We start from the raw sequence: 19160 nt of genomic DNA, 5'->3' as shown, positions 1-19160 counted from the left end.
TAAAGAAGTCGCTTTAGATAAGGCACTCATGCTTGGGTGGGGAAGGCGTTCTCCATTGCCTCCAAATCAGAAAGAAACCTTAAAGGCAATTTGCTTTCAATGGGATCGCCCTCCCTCCTTGAAAAGAGGCAGGCACAGGCAAACCCGACCCCAGGGATTTGCCAATGGAAGGGCAAACCTGAAAACCCGGATGGGATTAAATACAATCCTAATACCCCTACGGAGGACAGAAGGAAGGGATTTAACAATATCCCTAGTGGGAGAGCCCTCAACAGCAGTCGCTCACGCGTTGAGAGCTGTGATTGGCCAGTGGGGAAATACAAACTCTCCCGTATAAGACATGGGCATGAGTAACCCACGGGCCATATACGGTCACCAAAGTGGGAAACCCGTTAAACATCTACTGATAATACCGGCACCAAAACGACACAGGGGAAGCATCATGTGAACCGAGGGCAGCGGAAACTCTTTGGAAACTGAGTAAAGTGTAAGTGTAGATTCCCCCAAGGACAGACTGTGTCAGTTTCACTGGAGGAATAAAAAATTAGGTTTGGATCATGGAACAGAGGTAAAATATAAACTAAATTATGTATTTATTTACTGCATTTCTATACTGTCCAATAGCCGAAGCTAATAAATAAAGGCAATGAATAATGAAGGTGGTGGCATTGACAAGCGTTCAAGCAGCCAGCAAAGGTTTAAAAGAAAAAAGCAGCAGTTTAAAATACTAGCTGTCCTGTAGACTGCAGAAAAGTTGAAAGATATCAAAAGAAAACAAACCCAACTCTCAGAAATCTGGAAGTGGAATCAAATTACCTGCTAGGCATGGCACTATCACACGTGGACAAATTATATTTTACATTCTCATGTGGATGACTCACAAAGCGGAGGTGCAGATAAACAGCCCTGAATTGCGATGTAGGAGCCCCAGGTTAAAAAACCTGCTTTGTGCCTGGTGGTCATGGGAAAAGCAACCATTCGCACCCTCACCTAGCCCCCAGGGGTTGCGAATTTGTCACTCCAGGCACATCCCGACTCAACCCCAAGTGAAGCCATGCAGAATACAGCCCCCTTGCAAACATCTGTGACTTCTGCGTCCATTTCTGCCGCTTTTCCTTGCCTTGGATCGTGTCTGCTTCTTCCTCTTCTACTGAAACCCTGGCTGGCTTCTAGGGGCGTTACTACGCACTCAGAAGATTTGGGGCCCAGGGTCAGAGGACACCAATCTTCATAAAATCTGTATAGGCTAATTTCTATCTATGTCTGCAAATTTAGAAGGAATCATTACGATTGAGTGAAACTTCAGAGAAGGCAAAGCCAGACAATTAATTTCGCATCCAAATCACCCGAAATAAAAACTTTGTTCGCCACCAATAAAAGGTTCCCCCCGCCAGCTAAACTTCCACTTGCGGGTTGATTTGGGGGGAAGGGGGGGGTCACAGTGCACAGTAACGGGAGGTTTAACCCTTTCCTCCCAAACTGTGATCTCCCCTTGAAATCCTGCCCCCACCCCCTGCCCCCGAAATCCTGGAGCGCGTTTCCACGTTATGGGCTTCATTTTGTTTGCGACTCTGTTGCGATGTTTCCCCAATCGCATCTGCTCCATTTCCTGTTTCCACAGCCCTTACAGACCCGGCTTATCCTCGCTGTAGCCTGGGGCTCTGTGCGTTTCCACTGAGCTATAGTCAAATTATTTTCTTGAGGGCTGGGTGGAGTCTGGGCTGGGCTTGATGACCATGTCCGTGTTCCTGCCTCCTTGGCCCTGTTTCCAGGACAATGGAAGGAGAAGCTAATGGAGGAGCACCAGGTTTTTAAAAAGGAATCAGCTTTGCTGTGAAGAGAGGCGCCCCCCTCCCCCCCCATCTGGACTTTCCCCTGAAAGTCCAGATGCACTTGCATTTCAGGAGCAAGCCTCATTGAATACAATGGGAGTTACTTCTGAGTAGACCCACATATGCTTGTGCTGGGAAAGGGGGGGGAGAACACAAAGAGGGAAACCAGCCCCCATTGTAACCCGCAGGGCCTCATTGACCACACTGGGAGTTACTTCTGAGGAGACAGTAATGGGTTTGTTGTGGGAAAGAGAGCAGCAAACACAGAGACAGAAACCAGCCCCCACTGTAACCCGCAGGGTATCTATAAGGAAGCTGTGAAGTACTTTCCTCCTAAGGCGTTTCATCGGAGCCTCGCAATCCCGCTTGGTCGCTTAATCGCACTTAAGGAGGTGGGCCTTAATGTGTGCCATTTCAACTGAGGGGGAATCTCTGTAAGTTCTGATGTGGGCGTTCAAAGGCAAGCCTCATCGACCGCAATGGGGGTTACTTCCGAGGAGACACTACTGGGTTTGTTGTGGGAAAGAGACCAAAACCAGCCCCCATTTTAACGCACAGGATCTCTATATGGAAGCTGTGAAGGACTTACGTCCTAAGGCAATGGACCGAAGCCTCGAGATCGCGCTTCATCACATTTCAAGAACTGAGGGCTTTGATATATGCCGTGTCAACTGAGGGGCTTCTCTTGTCATTTCTGTGGTCACTGAGAGGGCAAGCCTCATTCAGCACAAGGGGAGGAAACACCCTTTGACCGGGGTCATGGGCTGTGTTCTGGTGCTTATTTTCAATGGTGTTTTAAAAGTTGGTCCCTCGGCATCCAGCTCCAAAATGGCAATGAAACTTCCAGAAATGGGGGGAAAGGGTTGGGTCACTGAGGCCAGAGCGACACACCCACAAAGGCCGGGCTACATGCTCCATGGGCAGGACTATGATACCAGACCCAGTGTGCTTGTGGAAACAGGTCAGTAATGGAGCCGCGGTAATCTGGAAAAGTCGGACTATGAGCAGTCTCAGAAGAAGCCATTTTTCCTCATTAAAATGAGGGGTTGGTGCTGAATGGCCACGACATCCTGGAAACACGGAGACCTCACGGCGCAGCCAGGTTGGAGTAAATCGCTCGTGGAAACACAGCCCTGGCCATTATGTGTAGTAAAAAAAAAACCTTGGATATTCAATGCTCTTGGGAAAAGATTGGGGGCTCGGGAAAATAGGTTCAGGGTGAGGGCCCCAGGCCCAGCGACACCCCTGCCTACTTCTGAAATTTCACTCGGCACCATTTTCAAACCTCCCCTTGCCATCTTAAGGGCTTGAAATTTGGGTGTGTTTTGCTTTGCTTTAAGCTAAAGGAAAACACAGATTCTCCTGGAGCCTGCTCCCATGTTCCACACGGGTACGCGGTACCGAAGTGTATGGTGCACAGCCCTGACTATCTCTCAGGGGTGTTGCTAGGAGGGAATGATACAATCTCACGATCCACCCCCGCTTTCTTGCAATAATTAATTCAAGGAAAGCGTACCTAGGAAAAAATAATTAATACTTATGTACAGTCATGTGAAAAAGAAAGTACACCCTCTTTGAGTTCTATGGTTTTACGTATCAGGACATAATAAAAATCATCTGGTCCTTAGCAGGTCTTAAATTAGGTAAATACGACCTCAGATGAACAACAGCACATGTTACACCATGTCATTATTTATTTTACAGAAACAAAGCCAAAATGGAGAAGCCATGTGTGAAAAACTAAGTACACCTTATGATTCAATAGCTTGCAGAACCGCCTTTAGCAGCAATAACTTGAAGTAATTGTTTTCTGTATGACTTTATCAGTCTCTCACATCGTTGTGGAGGAATTTTGGCCCACTCTTCTTTACAACATTGCTTCAGTCCATTGAGGTTTGCGGGCATTTGTTTATGCACAGCTCTCTTAAGGTCCCGCCACAGCATTTCAATCGGGTTGGGGTCTGGACTTCGACTGGGCCATTGCAACACCTTGATTCTTTCCTTTTTCAGCCATTCTGTTGTAGATTTGCTGGTGTGCTTGGGATCGTTGTCCTGTTGCATGACCCAATTTCGGCCAAGCTTTAGCTGTCGGACAGATGGCCTCACATTTGAGTCTAGAATACTTTGGTATACAGAGGAGGTCATGGTCAACTCAGTGACTGCAAGGTGCCCAGGTCCTGTGGCTGCAAAACAAGCCCAAATCATCACCCCTCCACCACCGTGCTTGACAGTGGGTATGAGGTGTTTGTGCTGACATGCTGCATTTGGTTTTCGCGAAACGTGGCACTGCGCATTATGGCCAAACATCTCCACTTTGGTCTCGTCTGTCCAAAGGACGTGTTCCAGAAGTCTTGTGATTTGTTCAGATGCAACTTTGCAAACCTAAGCCGTGCTGCCATGTTCTTTTTAGAGAGAAGAGGCTTTCTCCTGGCGACCCTTCCAAACAAACCATACTTGTTCAGTCTTTTTCTAATTGTACTGTCATGAACTTTAACATTTAACATGCTGAGGCCTGTAGAGTCTGAGATGTAACTCTTGGATGCTTTGCAATTTCTCTGCGCATTGCACGGTCTGCCCTTGGGGTGAATTTGCTGGGACGTCCACTCCTGTAAAATAAGAGCCTCGTGTGGTGCAGAGTGGTATGCGGCAGTACTGCAACCGAAACTCTCCCCACGACCTGAGTTCGATCCCAGCGGAAGCTGCGTCCCAGGTAGCCGGCTCGGGTCGACTCAGCCTTCCATCCTTCCGAGGTCGGTAAAATGAGTACCCAGCTTGCTGGGGGAAAGGTAGTCACGACTGGGGAAGGCAATGGCAAACCACTCCGCTATAGTCTGCCATGAAAACGCCAGCGAAAGCGGCGTCCCTCTAGGAGTCAGTACTGACTCGGTGCTTGCACAGGAGGAACCTTTCCTTTCCTTTCCACTCATGGGAAGATTGGCAACTGTCTTGAATGTTTTCCACTTGTGAATAATCTTCCTCACTGTAGAATGATGGACTTTAAATTGTTTGGAAATGGCCTTATAACCCTTCCCAGATTGATGGGCAGCAACAGTTGCTTCTCTAAGATCCTTGCTGATGTCTTTACTCTTTGGCATTGTGTTAGCACACACCTGCATGCTCGAGACCAGCAAACTCCCAAGACTTCGGCTTTTATGGGGGTGGTCACACTTGCTGATGATCAAGGGCATTTGATTAGCAGCACCTGGCTGCTACTTGGCCTCTTCATACCTATGGAAGCAGTAAGGGTGTACTTAGTTTTTCACACATGGCTTCTCCATTTTGGCTTTATTTCTGTAAAATAAATAATGACACGGTGTAATATGTCAGGTGTTGTTGTTCATCTGAGGTTGTATTTACCTAATTTTAAGACCTGCTAAGGACCAGATGATTTTTATTATGTCCTGATACGTAAAACCATAGAACTCAAAGAGGGTGTACTTTTTTTTTCACATGACTGTATGTGTTCCGTTAGGCAGGCTTTCTCCATGCTCAAAGAAAAGCACCAGCATTCTCAGAAATCTTGGTGACAACCCTACCCCTGTAAGGTAGGCCAGGATTATCATCATCCTCATCATCATCGTCACCCCCTTTTTACGGATGGTGAGGATGACATTGAGAGAAATTATCTTGCCCATGACCACTGAGTGAGCAACGTTCGAACTGGGAAACGCCCAAATTTTTTTTATTAAAATGTATTTAAAATATTTCTATATCGCCTTTTAGCCAAGGCAACTGCAGTACAATTTGTTGCTCAGTCTCTTGGGCACAGTGCTAGATCAGCTTTCAACAGGGAAGAGATGGGAAACATGCTGGAGATAGCAACTTAATTTTAAAAACGTGCAAGGAACACAGAGACACACAGTGCCTCATGGTTTCTCCAAGAAGCTATCAGCCGGGTTGGGACATACGAAGCACAGCATTAGTAGCGGAGTGAGTTCTAAAGTGTTATCAGCCAACCCAAAGAGCACTCAACAAAAGAAGAAACCCAACCCTGGGCTAATGGATCAAAGTGTACTGCATGCGCGAGTATCACATATGCTATAGAAATGGCGATGATCAAATTAACACCCTTTAATGTCATCTTGTGTGATCAAAGCGCACTATGGAAGTGCACCAATCATAGCAGGCGCTTCCGCAAGATGGCATGCGCTCCCATCATCCCCGTCTGGACTCGGCTGTTGAACATATCTCGAGGGTGCAAGGTTGACGAAGACTGCACGATAGAAACTAACACATTTCCTTGCACTTTGCACCCTCTTGCCGTTTGCGCAGTTGGTGAAGGAAATATTTGCTGAAAATAGCAGTTCTGTTTTGGGACCAGGGAGGGGGCCAGACAGCAGTTGGGGGAGGGAAAAGGGAAGCATCTATTCAAAAAGTCTTCCCATTCCTCGGCAGTGGCCCCTCCACTGCATACAAGATTATGCCTGGTGTGGAGAAAGTGGATAGGAAGGCATTTTTCTCCCTCTCTCGTAGTACTAGAACCCGACGGGTTCACCCCATGAAGCTGCGTGGTGGGAGATTCCGGACAGATAAAAGGATGGACGTCTTCACACAGCGCGGAGTTAAACTATGGAATTCCCTACCACAGGAAGTAGCGATGGCCACCAGTTTGGATGGCTTTAAAAGGGGGTTAGAGAAATTAGACCATGTTTTGCCCTACACCTCCCATCTGCCCAAGCCAGCACAGCAATGGTGTGGGCTGATAGGACTTATAGGCGCAAATATCTGGCGGGCCGCAAGTTGCCCACTCCTGGTGTGGACAGCTGTCATTGACTTCAATAGCTTCCTTGGCTTTCATTTTTAATTAAAAAAAAATGCTTCTAGGCCTCATGACTGAAGAAAGAAAAACAAGCAAGGCATCCATGTCTGGCTATTACATACAGACAGATACTGGGTCCAACAGATCATGTCCCTGAGGTTGGTTCAAGTGCTTCAGTGCTCAAGGCGAAAAATCCAGACGGGGCCTCTTTATTAACATGGAGTTACAATCTAGCAGGATGTTCTCCTGAGCAAATCTCATGAAAATGTGTCGGCTTGCCATGCTCTCTACAGTCCTTTTGACGAGGTTGCAAGTGGAGAACTTCCTGTTCAGGTCCGCCCGTCTCTGCCTCCACTGTCCTAAACACCATGGTTGGCTCGCCCGTCAACATCCTCGGATCACCTCAGTGCCTAAATCACAATGGCTGCTCTGGAACGCACATGAGATACCAATGCAATGAAAAAAACCTAAAAGCAACACCCATATATACCCAACAGTTCTTTACTTTTCCGTCAAAACGCTATTGATCAAAACTGCTTTTTTGGTAAGTTCAAGTCCATTCACAGTGATAAGGCGGCTGGTGGGTGGACGAGGGCTGTGGAGATGCAAGTTCAAATCCCTCCTGAGACACAAAGTTCAGCGGGTGACTCTGGACCAGTCTCGGCCTAACCTACTGAGCTAACCTACCTCACAGGGGATAAAAGTGTGGGAGAACTCCGTGGAGGAAGGATGTTGTCTAATTGCTGATAATAACAGTAACAACAACAATTTGAGAACATATGACACGGTTTTTAACAACCCCTGGGATTCTTATTGACTGTGTAAAACTTTTACATTTGTGCATTTTTAGGGTTTTAATCTTTGTACACTGGCCAGAGAGCTTTGGCTACTGGGCAGTATAGAAATGTAAGAAATGAAATGAACAAAAACAGCAACAGCAACACTGAAATATTTAAAGTAAATCAAGCAGAAATGACCACAGAAGCCAATAAAGCAGGCATCCAAAGATCTGCACAACAGAATGGTTTACAGCCTATTCCAAATCTGACCTCCACAGTTCCAGAGCTCAGGTTCCAACCCAGGAAAGGTCCTACTCCAAACCGCCACTGCCTTCCTCTGACATGAGGACAGAACAGCAAACACCACCTGTTGACCTGATCTCTGTTGATGTGTGGACTCACAGAAGGAGAACGCAGCCTCTGCAAATACCACCACAGCTTCAGATATGTTTTTCCCAGAGGTACACTGGTGGTAACTTTGATTTAGCTCAGGGGTGGGGAATGCACAGCCCTCTGGATGTTGTTGGACCACAACTCCCATCAGCCCTAGCTGTCGTAGCCAACCATGAGGGATGATGCAGAGTGCAGTCTGCATAGATCTGGAGGTCTATGTGTTCCCATCCCTGAGCTAAATTGTGGAAAGGTAGGAGGCAAAGAAAAGGCCAGATGTGCTCCACCCACGCCATGAGGACTAACACCTTAGGTTGGCCGCTAGATTTCCATTCACACCATCTCTGATTTAGCTAATGCTAGAAGGCAGAGCAGAGGTTCGTGAGCATCTGAGAGCCCAAGCTGAGCGACAGAGCACCCACTTTGCATGCAGAAAGCCCCGGGTTCAATCCTCAGACTGGCCAGTAAAAACTGGATCTCAGTTGGGAAAGGCCTTTTTCTGCCTGTGGTTGAGAGAGAGAGCTGCCCTCCTTTCAGGGTAGACAGTACAGAGAGAGGCAGCTGTGTACAGTGGCACTGCATGTTCAAACCACATTCAAGGTTCAGGACGGATAAAAGAAAGGACTTCTTCACACATTGCAGAACCAAACCGTGGAATTCGCTACCACAAGTTGTAGTGATGGCCACCGACTTGGATGGCTTTAAAAGGGGGCTAGACAAATTCCTGGAGGAGGAGAAGGCTGCTAGTCCTGGCTATATGCTACCTCCAGTATCAGAGGCAGTGTGCCTATGTGCACCAGTTGCTGGGGAACATGGGCAGGAGGGTGCTGTTGCACTCGTGTCCCATTTGTGGGCTTCCCATTGGGGCAGCTGGTTGGCCACTGTGTGAACAGAACGCTGGACTAGGTGGACCCCTGCTCTGATCCAGCAGGGCTCTTCCGATGTTCTTATGTTCTCCATCCTCTTGAATTGAAGCAGATGGATGGGACACACGTGATCCTGTCTTTCTCCGATGGAATGCCAGGGAGACTTTTCCCAGCTTAGGAGCACAGGATAAAAATAGCCGGTGGGACGGATCAGGAGAAACGACAGGTGGATCAAAACGGAAGTACAAGGGAGTAGACCCAGATTGAAATGTAGCCTTTAGTTCCTGGATCCTCAGACTCAGCTCACGAACAAACTTATCTTGTTAATTACCATCCCATGTGTGGTCGGGATGACTGACAAAGCACCCCCCAGGATACTTTGCAGGGTTTACTAGCTAGCAAACTCTGTGCTTCTGACTGAGCCCCTCCCCTCTTTCCCAGGACACCCCACAGAAGCTTCAGCTCAGAGAGAGAAGATTTTGGCCTTGCATAGGCTGGCTCAAACCTTAACAAGGCACAACTCCCCGCATGAATGGAATGCATTGAATGAAATCAATGCATTCCAGAAGGAAGGGAGAGAGGGAGGGGGCAGAAGAAGAGATCCCTTAAAATGCCAGTTCAAAAGACACACAGCTTCCCAGAAGTTCTTTGGAGGGAATCCAACTCGCCTGCAAACCTCAGGCGTCACAGTGAGGAAACCAGTCTGTTTGTACCACGACAGCTATCCCGCAGCCACTCTGCTGGAACTCAAGTGGTCTTTTCCCTTCACCCCATTTGGTGTGTTATTTCTTAAAATACTTGCTTTTCCTCCCAGTTCATCCTGAATACCACAAACACCCTGCTCTCCAAACGCACAAAGCACAAAGGACCAGGTGCTAGTTCTACGCAGAATCTGAACCCTCCACATGCTTCACCTTTCAGCTGGGACAGGGAGGCCAGAATCACAGATATATTTCTGGGATGCCCACAAAGCAGCACGTGATCCGAGGGGTGCAAACCAAGGCCCCAGCTACATGAGTCATTTGCCCCAGTGCCGCTTCGAAGGGAAGATCTTTGTGACAGATGACGCAGTCCCCGTTTTGCAGCCCAATCGTGGTTTTCACAGAGAAATCCGGGTTTTCTCAAAGTCCATTTGCTGCGAAGTTTTCACTTCCTTCAGGTTCACTGCGGGGGGGGGGGGGGGGCTGAGCTGTCTGTGCCTTCCTTGGATTGAAATCGCAGCATCGTTAGTGATGCCCCTCCTCCTTTGCAGCTCTGCTGTTACAGAGGCATGAAGAAGCGGGCTGGCGGAAGCCGCACTGATTGGTGGAAGGGAAAGTAGCTTGGGGTTAGGGGGGGCAGAGAGCAGAGGGGCAAACATGTCTATCGGGAAGTAATTCATGGCCTTCAGTTCCACGTCGCTGCCTCTCTCACTTTAAGTAGTCAAGCTTGAGAGTGGAGATGTTCAGCTGCAAAGGAACACAGCTGAGACACGCTGGATGCCTGTGGATTCGCAGCTGCGCAGTGGACAAAGGGTGGGTGCCAGGGCGGAAGATTTTCATAAACATGTACTCAGAAGCACTTCATTGAGCCTGTGTTTGGGCGGGAGCCTGTTGATTGGGCAGTTAGTATACAGTTTATTGCTTTTTAGCCAATCAGGCCGTCCGCACACAAAACAAATAGAATTCTCACATCAACCCAAAAGGGAGACCAAAGTACAAATTATTAATAAAATAACTAACAAGAGCAAGTTAAAAACATTTTAAAATCCTAAAACAATATCTGCCAGAATATTATTACCATGTTTACGGATTTAGTTTTTTTATAACAGTCAATGACTTTCGCCTCTCCAGGGCTCGACTGACAAACTTAGCAGTCCTATATGATGTATAATCATCTGTTCCAGCTAATAATAATCGAGTTATATTTGCACCAGAAGTATCCTCAAGCACAGCTAATAGGGGCTCAAGATATTGCTTCCTCAAATCGATATACAATGGGCATTCTGCTAAAAAGTGTACCATGTCCTCTACCTTGGGGCAACCAGCTGGGCAATCTGCACTCATGCCATGATGGATCCTATAACGTGCCTTCACCTCCATCAATTGGAGTGAGTTCAGTCTACACCTAGTCATGAGCCATCTCAATTCATGTGAGGTGATGGAAATCAAATACGGGGGAGCCTTCCCCGGAGAGGTCATGATGCTTTTATAGATCTTGTTAGAGTGACTTTCAGCAGCAACAGCCATTGTTGTTTGAATATCAACATCCTGTAACCTCTTTGAAATCTCATCCCTAGCTCTATCATAGCCCCTCGCAAGCAAATATGATTGTGAAAAGCCCAACTCAGAGATAGATGTGGTTATCTTGTCTGCTCATGAGCCCCTTCCCATAGCTTCATATGCTAATAAGACCAAGGGGGAGGCCAGTTGGAACACTATCTTTAACCAGAAGAAAGTGGCAGCTTTTTGGACAAGCATTCCCACTGAGTGACAAGCTGTTTCTAGTCGGACAATGGCCTTAGACGTGGATCTGGGAACCCCGAGTACTCTGGATAGAAATTTATGCTGCACTGACTCCAATGAAGCAATGTTAGCATGGGTCCAGGCAGGTGCCCCATATAATATCTGGGGAAGTAATTTGCCCTTGTATAGCTCTATTAAAGGGGCCACCATCTTACCACCTGGTCCAGCAGCAAAACGAAGAATGGCATTACTAGTTACATTAGTTGTCAGGGCTATTGCATTCAAGTGCTCCGACCAAGATCCTGAACTTTGAAATGTCACTCCTAGGTATTTATATTTGTTGACCTGATCAAGCAGATGGTTATCCAGCTGCCATAGGTATTTTTTCCTCCTTTTGCCAAAGACTAAGATTTTAGTTTTTTCGTAGTTGACCTGAAGGGCTTCTCTCACACAATATGAGCTTAGGGCTCTTAAAAGCCTACGCATCCCCACCTGGGTGTATGACAGGAGAACAGCATCATCTGCATATAATAACACTGAAATATTCCTGTCTTTTAAAAGAGGTGGGAAGAAGTCTGGATTAGATAAGTAGGGAACCATATCATTAAGATATAGATTGAATAAAAGAGGTGCAAGCAAACATCCCTGGCACACTCCTTTGTTAACAATAATGGGGCCTGAAAGATCACCTGAAGACTCTCTCACACGCAAGATAGAATTCTCATACAGCCCCTGTATTCTCCTGAGCAATTTATGATCCACATTTAAAAGTGTAAGCTTCTGCCAAAGGCGGGGTCTAGATACAGAATCAAAGGCTGCTCGAAGGTCTACAAATGCAGCAAAACGTGAGTGATAAGGGGGAGATGTATATCGCCCAGCCAAATATTTTAGTAGAAAACAATGGTCTACTGTAGATCTGCCACATCGGAAGCCTGCTTGTTCTTCAACTAGGAGATCCTCCCTGAGCACCCAATTTTCCAGCTTATCTAAAAGATGTCTTGCATACAACTTACTTATAACATCCAGTAGACTTATAGGGCGATAATTCTTAGGGTCTGACCGATTGCCCTTTTTATAAATAGGCACTACAATAGCTACCGCCCAAATTGATTGGGCAGTTAATAGACTATGTGCTCCTCACTGTCTCCTCCTCCCCAGCTCCTCACTCTCTGTGTCATCAGGCAGGGGCTGCCTGCTTGCCTCAGAAATATGCATGCCGGGTTTGTTATGAATGTCTACTCACAAGCAAGTCCTACGTGCTAGTCACACACCAGTCACACACCGTCCTCCCCAGCTCTGCACTCTCTGCTCTTCCCAGCTTGGGAAGCCCACATTAACCCTCCCATCTACCACCCCAGTTGCTAATTCGCAGCGCTAATACTGTGCAGCTCCAAGGGAATGAACAATGAAATCTGCGACTTGATGGTCTTGTAGGCCCCTTCCAACCCTATGACTCTATGATTCAATGACATCTATGATCTAGATCCCTCGCCCTGGACAGCAAAAGTCTTAGGGCCAACCTCCTTATGTCACAAACAAGAGGACAGGCACGTTACGGGGGAAACCGCCCCCCGGCCACTTCAGACATCTCAAGCAAGTGAGCCAAGTTTCATGCTTACCGGGAAAGCTCACCACAGCCTACATAACTCATGTGGCTGGGTTAAAAAATAATAATACCAATCCACTACAGAGGTGGATTTGGAACAAGAGCAAAATCCATTCATGGATTTGGAACAAGAGCAAAATCCATTCATGGATTTTGCCCAAAGAATTTGCTGTGTGTGTGTTGGGGGGGCGGGTGTCACTCAGTTTAGTGCCCCTAGTTGTGATGTGGGCAGGGGGGGGACCTTCCCAACTCCCCAGGGAATGACACCAACGGCAGGTACAAGACAAGACTGCATTCAGCGTCACCTACTCTGGCTCAAACCCCTTGGATCATGGGGGGAGCTGGCACCTCCCTCACCTCCCCCAGACCCGACAAGCCCAGATCCCAGAAACGAACCCCACCTCCGCCCAATCCCTCGGCCAGAAAAGCCATTACTTGAAAAGGCTTGTTCTGTTCTGGCGTGGAAATGCAGCGGCTACGGTTTTAATGGAAGCCCAAGGCAGGAGACGGGCCTACCACACAAGGCAGTACATGAGTGTGTGCAGCAGCTGCCGGGAGAAAGAAACACACAGACCCCCCCAAACCCCTCTAAGACTTTCCAGGCAGGCCAGGTGTCCCCAGCGCGCCAAAGGCCCTGGCAGGGAAAATGGGAGCCCCCCGGAATCGTGGCACCAAGTGGCCTCCCTTGATTCCAGCCATACCTGCAGGTATAACTCAGGTTTCTCCGGATGCTGCGCTTGAAAAAACTCTTGCACCCCTCGCAGGTGAAAACCCCGTAATGCTTGCCGCTGGACTTGTCGCCGCACACCACGCAGTCCACCTGGATGCCCGGCTTGTCCTCGTTGCCATGCTCCAGGTCACTGGTGCCACCTTGGGGGGACGCCGAGTCGTCCTCCGAATTCCGGGGGTAGCCTTTCTCCACCCTGTTGGTGTCTCCGTTTGGGTCTCCCCACCCTCCGGTCACCATGGACATATCGCCGTGGGTGCCGCCGGGGGTGGGTGGAGGCAAAGATGGGGTGGCGCGGCGGTGTTCTTCTCCCCCGCCCCCCCCCCCTTCGACGACAACGGTGAAAAATGGATGCAGGGGGAATAGTAATATTCGTTTTCTTCCCCCAGTGCTGCAAAGGCAAAGTGGGAGAGAAAATTTGGCCCCGGAGAGGTGAGGATGGAAAAAGGGGGAGAAACCAAGCGGAGAGTTAATGGTTGAGTCAGTGGCCAGCACAGGGGCCCCAGTTAGGCAGAGAAAGGTGGCATCCCCGCGGGGGCCGGGGCGAGGGCGCGCTTTGGCGAGCCTCGGGAGCTCCAGCGGCGGCCCCCGGCCGCCATGGCACGCACGCGGCGGAGAGGTGCGGGGGCTCCGGCGGGGCGGTCTTCCTGCGGGGAGGGGGGCGTCCGGGGCTCGGCGGCGGCTCGTTCTCAGCGCATCGCGGCGGCGGCGGCGGCGCTGGAACAAAGTTCAGGCCCCGGCGAGGACTCTGGGCCGCTGGCGCCGCCGCCGCCCGCTCCTCCTTCTGCGGCCCTCCCCTTCCGCCAGCCAGCCAGCCAGCTTGCAAATACAAGCCGCCTCCCTTCTCGTGCTTCCCTTCCTGCTCGGCGCGCTGCGCCCGCCCGCCCGCACAGACCGCGCCTGTTCTCGCCCGCGCTCCAAGGGCGGGGGAGGGGAGCGGGGATCTGAGCGCGTGCAGAGGGCGTTTGGGCTTTCCTTTCCGGGAGGGGAGGAAGAGCGTCTCTAAGAGTGTCTCTGAGTGTGCACAGAAGACCTTCCATTCTCTCTGGCTTTCGTTCAGCTTAACTTTCCAGGCAGGGAGGTTGGAAGACTGCCTCTGAGGGCATGCAGAGGGCCTCCCCCCCCCGGTTTTCTTTCAATGTAACGTTCTGGGCGGGGAGGTTGGAAGAGTGTCTCTGAGCTCGTGCAGAGGACCCCTCTCTCTGGCTTTCTTTCAGCTGCAAGCCGAGACTGTCCGTTCCGGGCAGAGAGGAAGACCCAACTTCAGTCGGAATTGAACTGCTGAGGACACGTGTGTAGGGTTGCAGAGTGGGGGCAGTTTTGCAATTCTTTCCAGGGGGAGCAGAGCTAAAGCCAGCTTACACAGCTCACTTAAAAAAAAATAAAAATGCTGGCAACAACCCTGTAACGTAGGTTAGACTGAAGGTGGCTCAGCCAAGGACACCCAGGGAGCCTCAGGGATTTGAACTTGTGTCTTCCCCAGGGCTGGTCTGACACGCTGTTCCAGCCCAGCACCCCCCAGATGAGTTGGACTACACCCCCCATCAACCCCAAATAGCATAGCACACTGGGTGCCCTTGTCCGAATGCCAGGGGCTAATTTCATGCCAGCCCCTCTCCCAGCCAGGGGATAAAAGGGGTATGCAACAGGGCCTCTGAGCAGGTTTTGCCATACTTAGAGTGGACCCATTGAAAATAATGGAATTCTTCTAAATATGGGTTCTACCAGTTTTCATCTCCAGGAGCAGGTCTTTTGTCAGGCTAATGAGTCTGAATTGCCCATTCAGGACTTATCCATCCCCAAATAATTTGCATGAGGCCAGGGAAAAATATATTGCTTTGGGGAAAATTCATTTGCCCCCAGGTACTGTGAGGGTTGCAGCTGAGCTCTGAGGGAACAAGGAAGTCTAGAAGGGAGTGCCAGATGTTGACAGCATCAGCACTGTGAGCCCTGGGTCCACTACACTGCTGATGGCATGCAAAGTGGGATTTCTGGGGTGTTGGGGAGACAACTCGGGGTGGTCTCTCCCCAGCAATCCAGAGAGTGCAGGACAGGAAGGCCTGGCGTGCTATGGTCCGTGGGGTCATGAAGAGTCGGACACGACTGAACAACAACATGTTTAACAACCTAGGGACAGGTTAAAAAAAAACCTGTGCTGTTGTGACGTCCAAACTGGATCAAAAGTGGTAGCTTTTTAACAATGACATTCCAAGTTGTCTCGCCAAGTCACCTATATTGGAGGTTTGGGGGCTCTGGGAAAAATGCGTTTAAGGGTGCAATTGTATTCATGTTTAGGCAGAAAGAAGTCCTACAGCTCCCAGCATGCCCCAGCCAGCCTGGGCATGCTGGGAGTTGTAGGACTTCTTTCTGCCTAAACATGAATATGATTGCATCCTAAATTGAATAAAAATCATTTAACTTGATGGCTTGCATGCCTTTCCTGCGTCCCATGGGCTGCCGTGCCTCCTCAGTTGCAAAATGAACCTTTGCAGGACAAGATCCAGCAGGGAAAAAGGACTTTGCTGAGGTGAATGAGGCCAGGGCACGGAACTGAGCTGAGAAGATTTTCCCAGGCAGCAGCAGGATGAGTTCATCGTTGTGCTTTCTTCCCATTGTCTTCCGATAATCCTTCAGGGCCTTGTCCGATTGGAATGGATGTGTCTCCCCTTCCAGTGTTCAAACAAGTCCAGAGAAGCCAAACACCTCCCAAGGGGGAGAGGCAAACCAACCCACCCACTCGTCTTCTTCACACACAAACACACAAAGTTGCAGCGCAGGGCATTAACAACTAACTGGCCAGGCAGATACATGCTGAGAGGGCAGAAGCCATGATCACCCTTCAGCGCGTCTAAATCCCTAAATAAGGAGTTGTGAATCCTTCTTAAGGGGCCAGTTCCTTAAGGTGAATTATGGGAAGCCAAGACTGCATACTAATGTTTATTGTGGGAAGCCAGCAACCCTGCAGGGTCCAGGCTTCGTAAGATTTTTTTAAAGACTTTTAAATGTATTTTTTTATTTATACATTTCTGAGTCGCCTTTCAGCTCAAATCTGGCAACTAAAGGCACAATCCTATGCATGTTTAGACAGAAAAAAGTCCTACGACTCCTAGCATTCACCAGCCAGCCATGCTGAGGGTTGTAGGACATTTTATTCTGTCTAAACATGCATGGGAATGCACCCTTCGTGTGATATTTGTATGTCTTAAAGAAGAGGACTGATTTGTGAATCTAGTAATAAAGATCATCATGATTTATTTTTATTTTGTTTTGCTCATTTCTATACCACCCAACAGCCAAAGCTCTCTGGGCAGGTCAGAAAAATAATGCGAACTCCAAAATACAACATGAACAAAGACAATAAGAAACCCTTAAGACTTCAAAACACAATAAAACCTGGCAGTAAAAACCAACAGCACGGAAAGATCTCAAAACACAAGGACACACACTTGCAGACCCTGCTTCTGCCTCTGGCCATGCCTGCTCACAACCTGCTTGTGCCTCTGGCCATGCATGCTGAGACACTGCTTGTGCCTCTGGCCATGCGTGCTCGGACCCTGCTTGAGCCTCTGGCCATGCCTGCTCAGACCATGGGTCTGACTGTGGCCATGCCTGCCCGGACCCTGCTTCTACCTGTGGCACTTCTGACCACCTGATGGTTCCTAAACCCTGCCTGCTTGGTCGCTGCTTGTGCCTCTGGCCCTGCTCGTAACTGACCCCTGCCTCCTTGGACCCTGATTCGGCCTGCGGCAAACATGCTGGTAACCAACCCCTGCCTGCATAGATGCTGCATCTGCCACTAGCCCTGCGGCTAACCTGCTGGCGACCGACCCCTGCCTGCTCGGACCCTGCTTGTGCCTCTGGCCATTCCTGCTCAGACCATGTATGTGCCTCTGGCGATGCCTGCTCGGACCCTGCTTGTGCCTCTGGCCATGTCTGCTGGGACCCTGAATGTGCCTCTGGCCACGCCTCCTTGGACCCTGCTTGTGCCTCTGGCCATGCCTGCTCAGCCCCTGCTTCTGCCTGTGGCCACGCCTGCTCGGACCCTACTTCTGCCTCTGGTCATGCCTGCTCGGCCACTGCTTCTGCCTGTGACCCTTCTGACAACCTGCTGGTTCCTGAACCTTGCCTGCTTGGTCGCTGCTTGTGCCTCTGGCCCTGCTCGTACCTGGCCCCTGCCTGCTCGGACCCTGCTTGTGCCTCTGGCCATGCCTGCTGGGACCCTGAATGTGCCTCTGGACATGCCAGCTCGGACCCTGCTTCTGCCTCTGGCCATGCCTGCTCGGACCCTGCTTGTGCCTCTGGCCATGCCTGCTCGGACCCTGCTTGTGCCTCTGGCCATGACTCCTCGGACCCTGCTTCTGCCTCTGGCCATTCCTGCTCTGACCTTGCTTCTGCCTCTGCCATGCCTAATCAGACTGTGATTGCTGGTTCCGGAACCCTTCCTGCTTGGACCCTGCTTCTGCCTCTGGACATGCCTGCTCGGACTCTGCTTCTGCCTGTGACCCTTCTGAGAACCTGCTGGTTCCTGAACCTTGCCTGCTTGGTCACTGCTTGTGCCTCTGGCCCTGCTCGTACCTGACCCCTGCCTGCTGGGACCCTGCTTGTGCCTCTGGCCATGCCTGCTGGGACCCTGCTTGTGCCTCTGGCCATAATTGCTCGGACCCTGCTTGTGCCTCTGGCAATGTCTGCTCGGACCCTGCTTGTGCCTCTGGCCATGACTGCTCGGACCCTGCTTGTGCCTCTGACCATGGCTGCTTGGGCCCTGCTTGAGCCTCTCGGCATGCCTGCTCGGACCATGCTTGTGCTTCTGGCCATGCCTGCTCCGACCCTGCTTGTGCCTCTGGCCATGCCTGCTCGGAACCAGCTTGTGCCTCTGGCCACGCCTCCTTGGACCCTGCTTGTGTCTCTGGCCATGCCTGCTCGGCCCCTGCTTCTGCCTCTGGCCACGCCTGCTCGGACCCTACCTCTGCCTCTGGCCATGCCTGCTCGGGCACTGCTTCTGCCTGTGACCCTTCTGACAACCTGCTGGTTCCTGACCCCTTCCTGCTCGGACACTGAATGTGCCTCTGGCCATGCCTGCTCGGACCCTGCTCCTACCTCTGGCCATGCCTGGTGGGACCCTGCTTGAGCCTCTGGCCATGCCTGCTTGGACCCTGCTTTCTGCCGTTGGCCATGCCTGCTCGCACCCTGAATGTGCCTCTGGGCATGCCTGCTTGGACCCTGCTTCTACCTCTGGCCATGCCTGCTGGGACCATGCTTGTGCCACTTGTCATGCTGGCTCAGACCCTGGTTCTGCCTCGTTCCATGCCTGCTCGGACCCTGCTTGAGCCTCTGGCGATGCCTGCTCGAACCCTCCTTGAGCCCCTGGCGATGGCTACTCGGACCCTGCTTGTACCTCTGGCCACGCCTGCTCGGCCCCTGCTTCTGCCTCTGGCCACGCCTCCTCGGACCCTACTTCTGCCCCTGGCCATGCCTGCTCGGGCACTGCTTCTGCCTGTGACCCTTCTGACAACCTGCTGGTTCCTGAACCTTGCCTGCTTGGTCGCTGCTTGTGCCTCTGGCCCTGCTCGTACCTGACCCCTGCCTGCTCGGACCCTGCTTGTGCCTCTGGCCATGCCTGCTGGGACCCTGAATGTGCCTCTGGACATGCCTGCTCGGACCCTGCTTCTGCCTCTGCCATGCCTGCTCGGACCCTGCTTCTGCCTCTGGCCATGCCTACTCGGACTCTGCTTCTGCCTGTGACCCTTCTGACAACCT

The 19160-nt window shown here is 50.5% G+C and overlaps 1 protein-coding gene across 2 annotated transcripts in view; it reads right to left on the bottom strand.

The window, feature by feature from the left end:
• LOC146334079 (uncharacterized) overlaps nucleotides 1–14192 on the bottom strand; it is a 75055-nt gene extending 60863 nt beyond the window's left edge. For both annotated transcript variants that reach the window (XM_084825334.1, XM_084825335.1), the window contains exon 1: nucleotides 13378–14192. In XM_084825334.1, the coding sequence (XP_084681460.1) occupies nucleotides 13378–13649 (272 nt within the window). In that variant the 5' untranslated portion in view covers nucleotides 13650–14192. The remainder of the gene's footprint in view (nucleotides 1–13377) is intronic.
• Nucleotides 14193–19160: the final 4968 nt, after the last annotated feature.

The sequence above is a fragment of the Heloderma suspectum genome, chromosome W (assembly GCF_057233095.1).
Source record: "Heloderma suspectum isolate Gila_16-S chromosome W, 16-S_ref, whole genome shotgun sequence".
NCBI classification, from domain to species: Eukaryota; Metazoa; Chordata; class Lepidosauria; order Squamata; family Helodermatidae; genus Heloderma; species Heloderma suspectum.
This window is presented reverse-complemented; position numbering and strand designations above follow the sequence as displayed.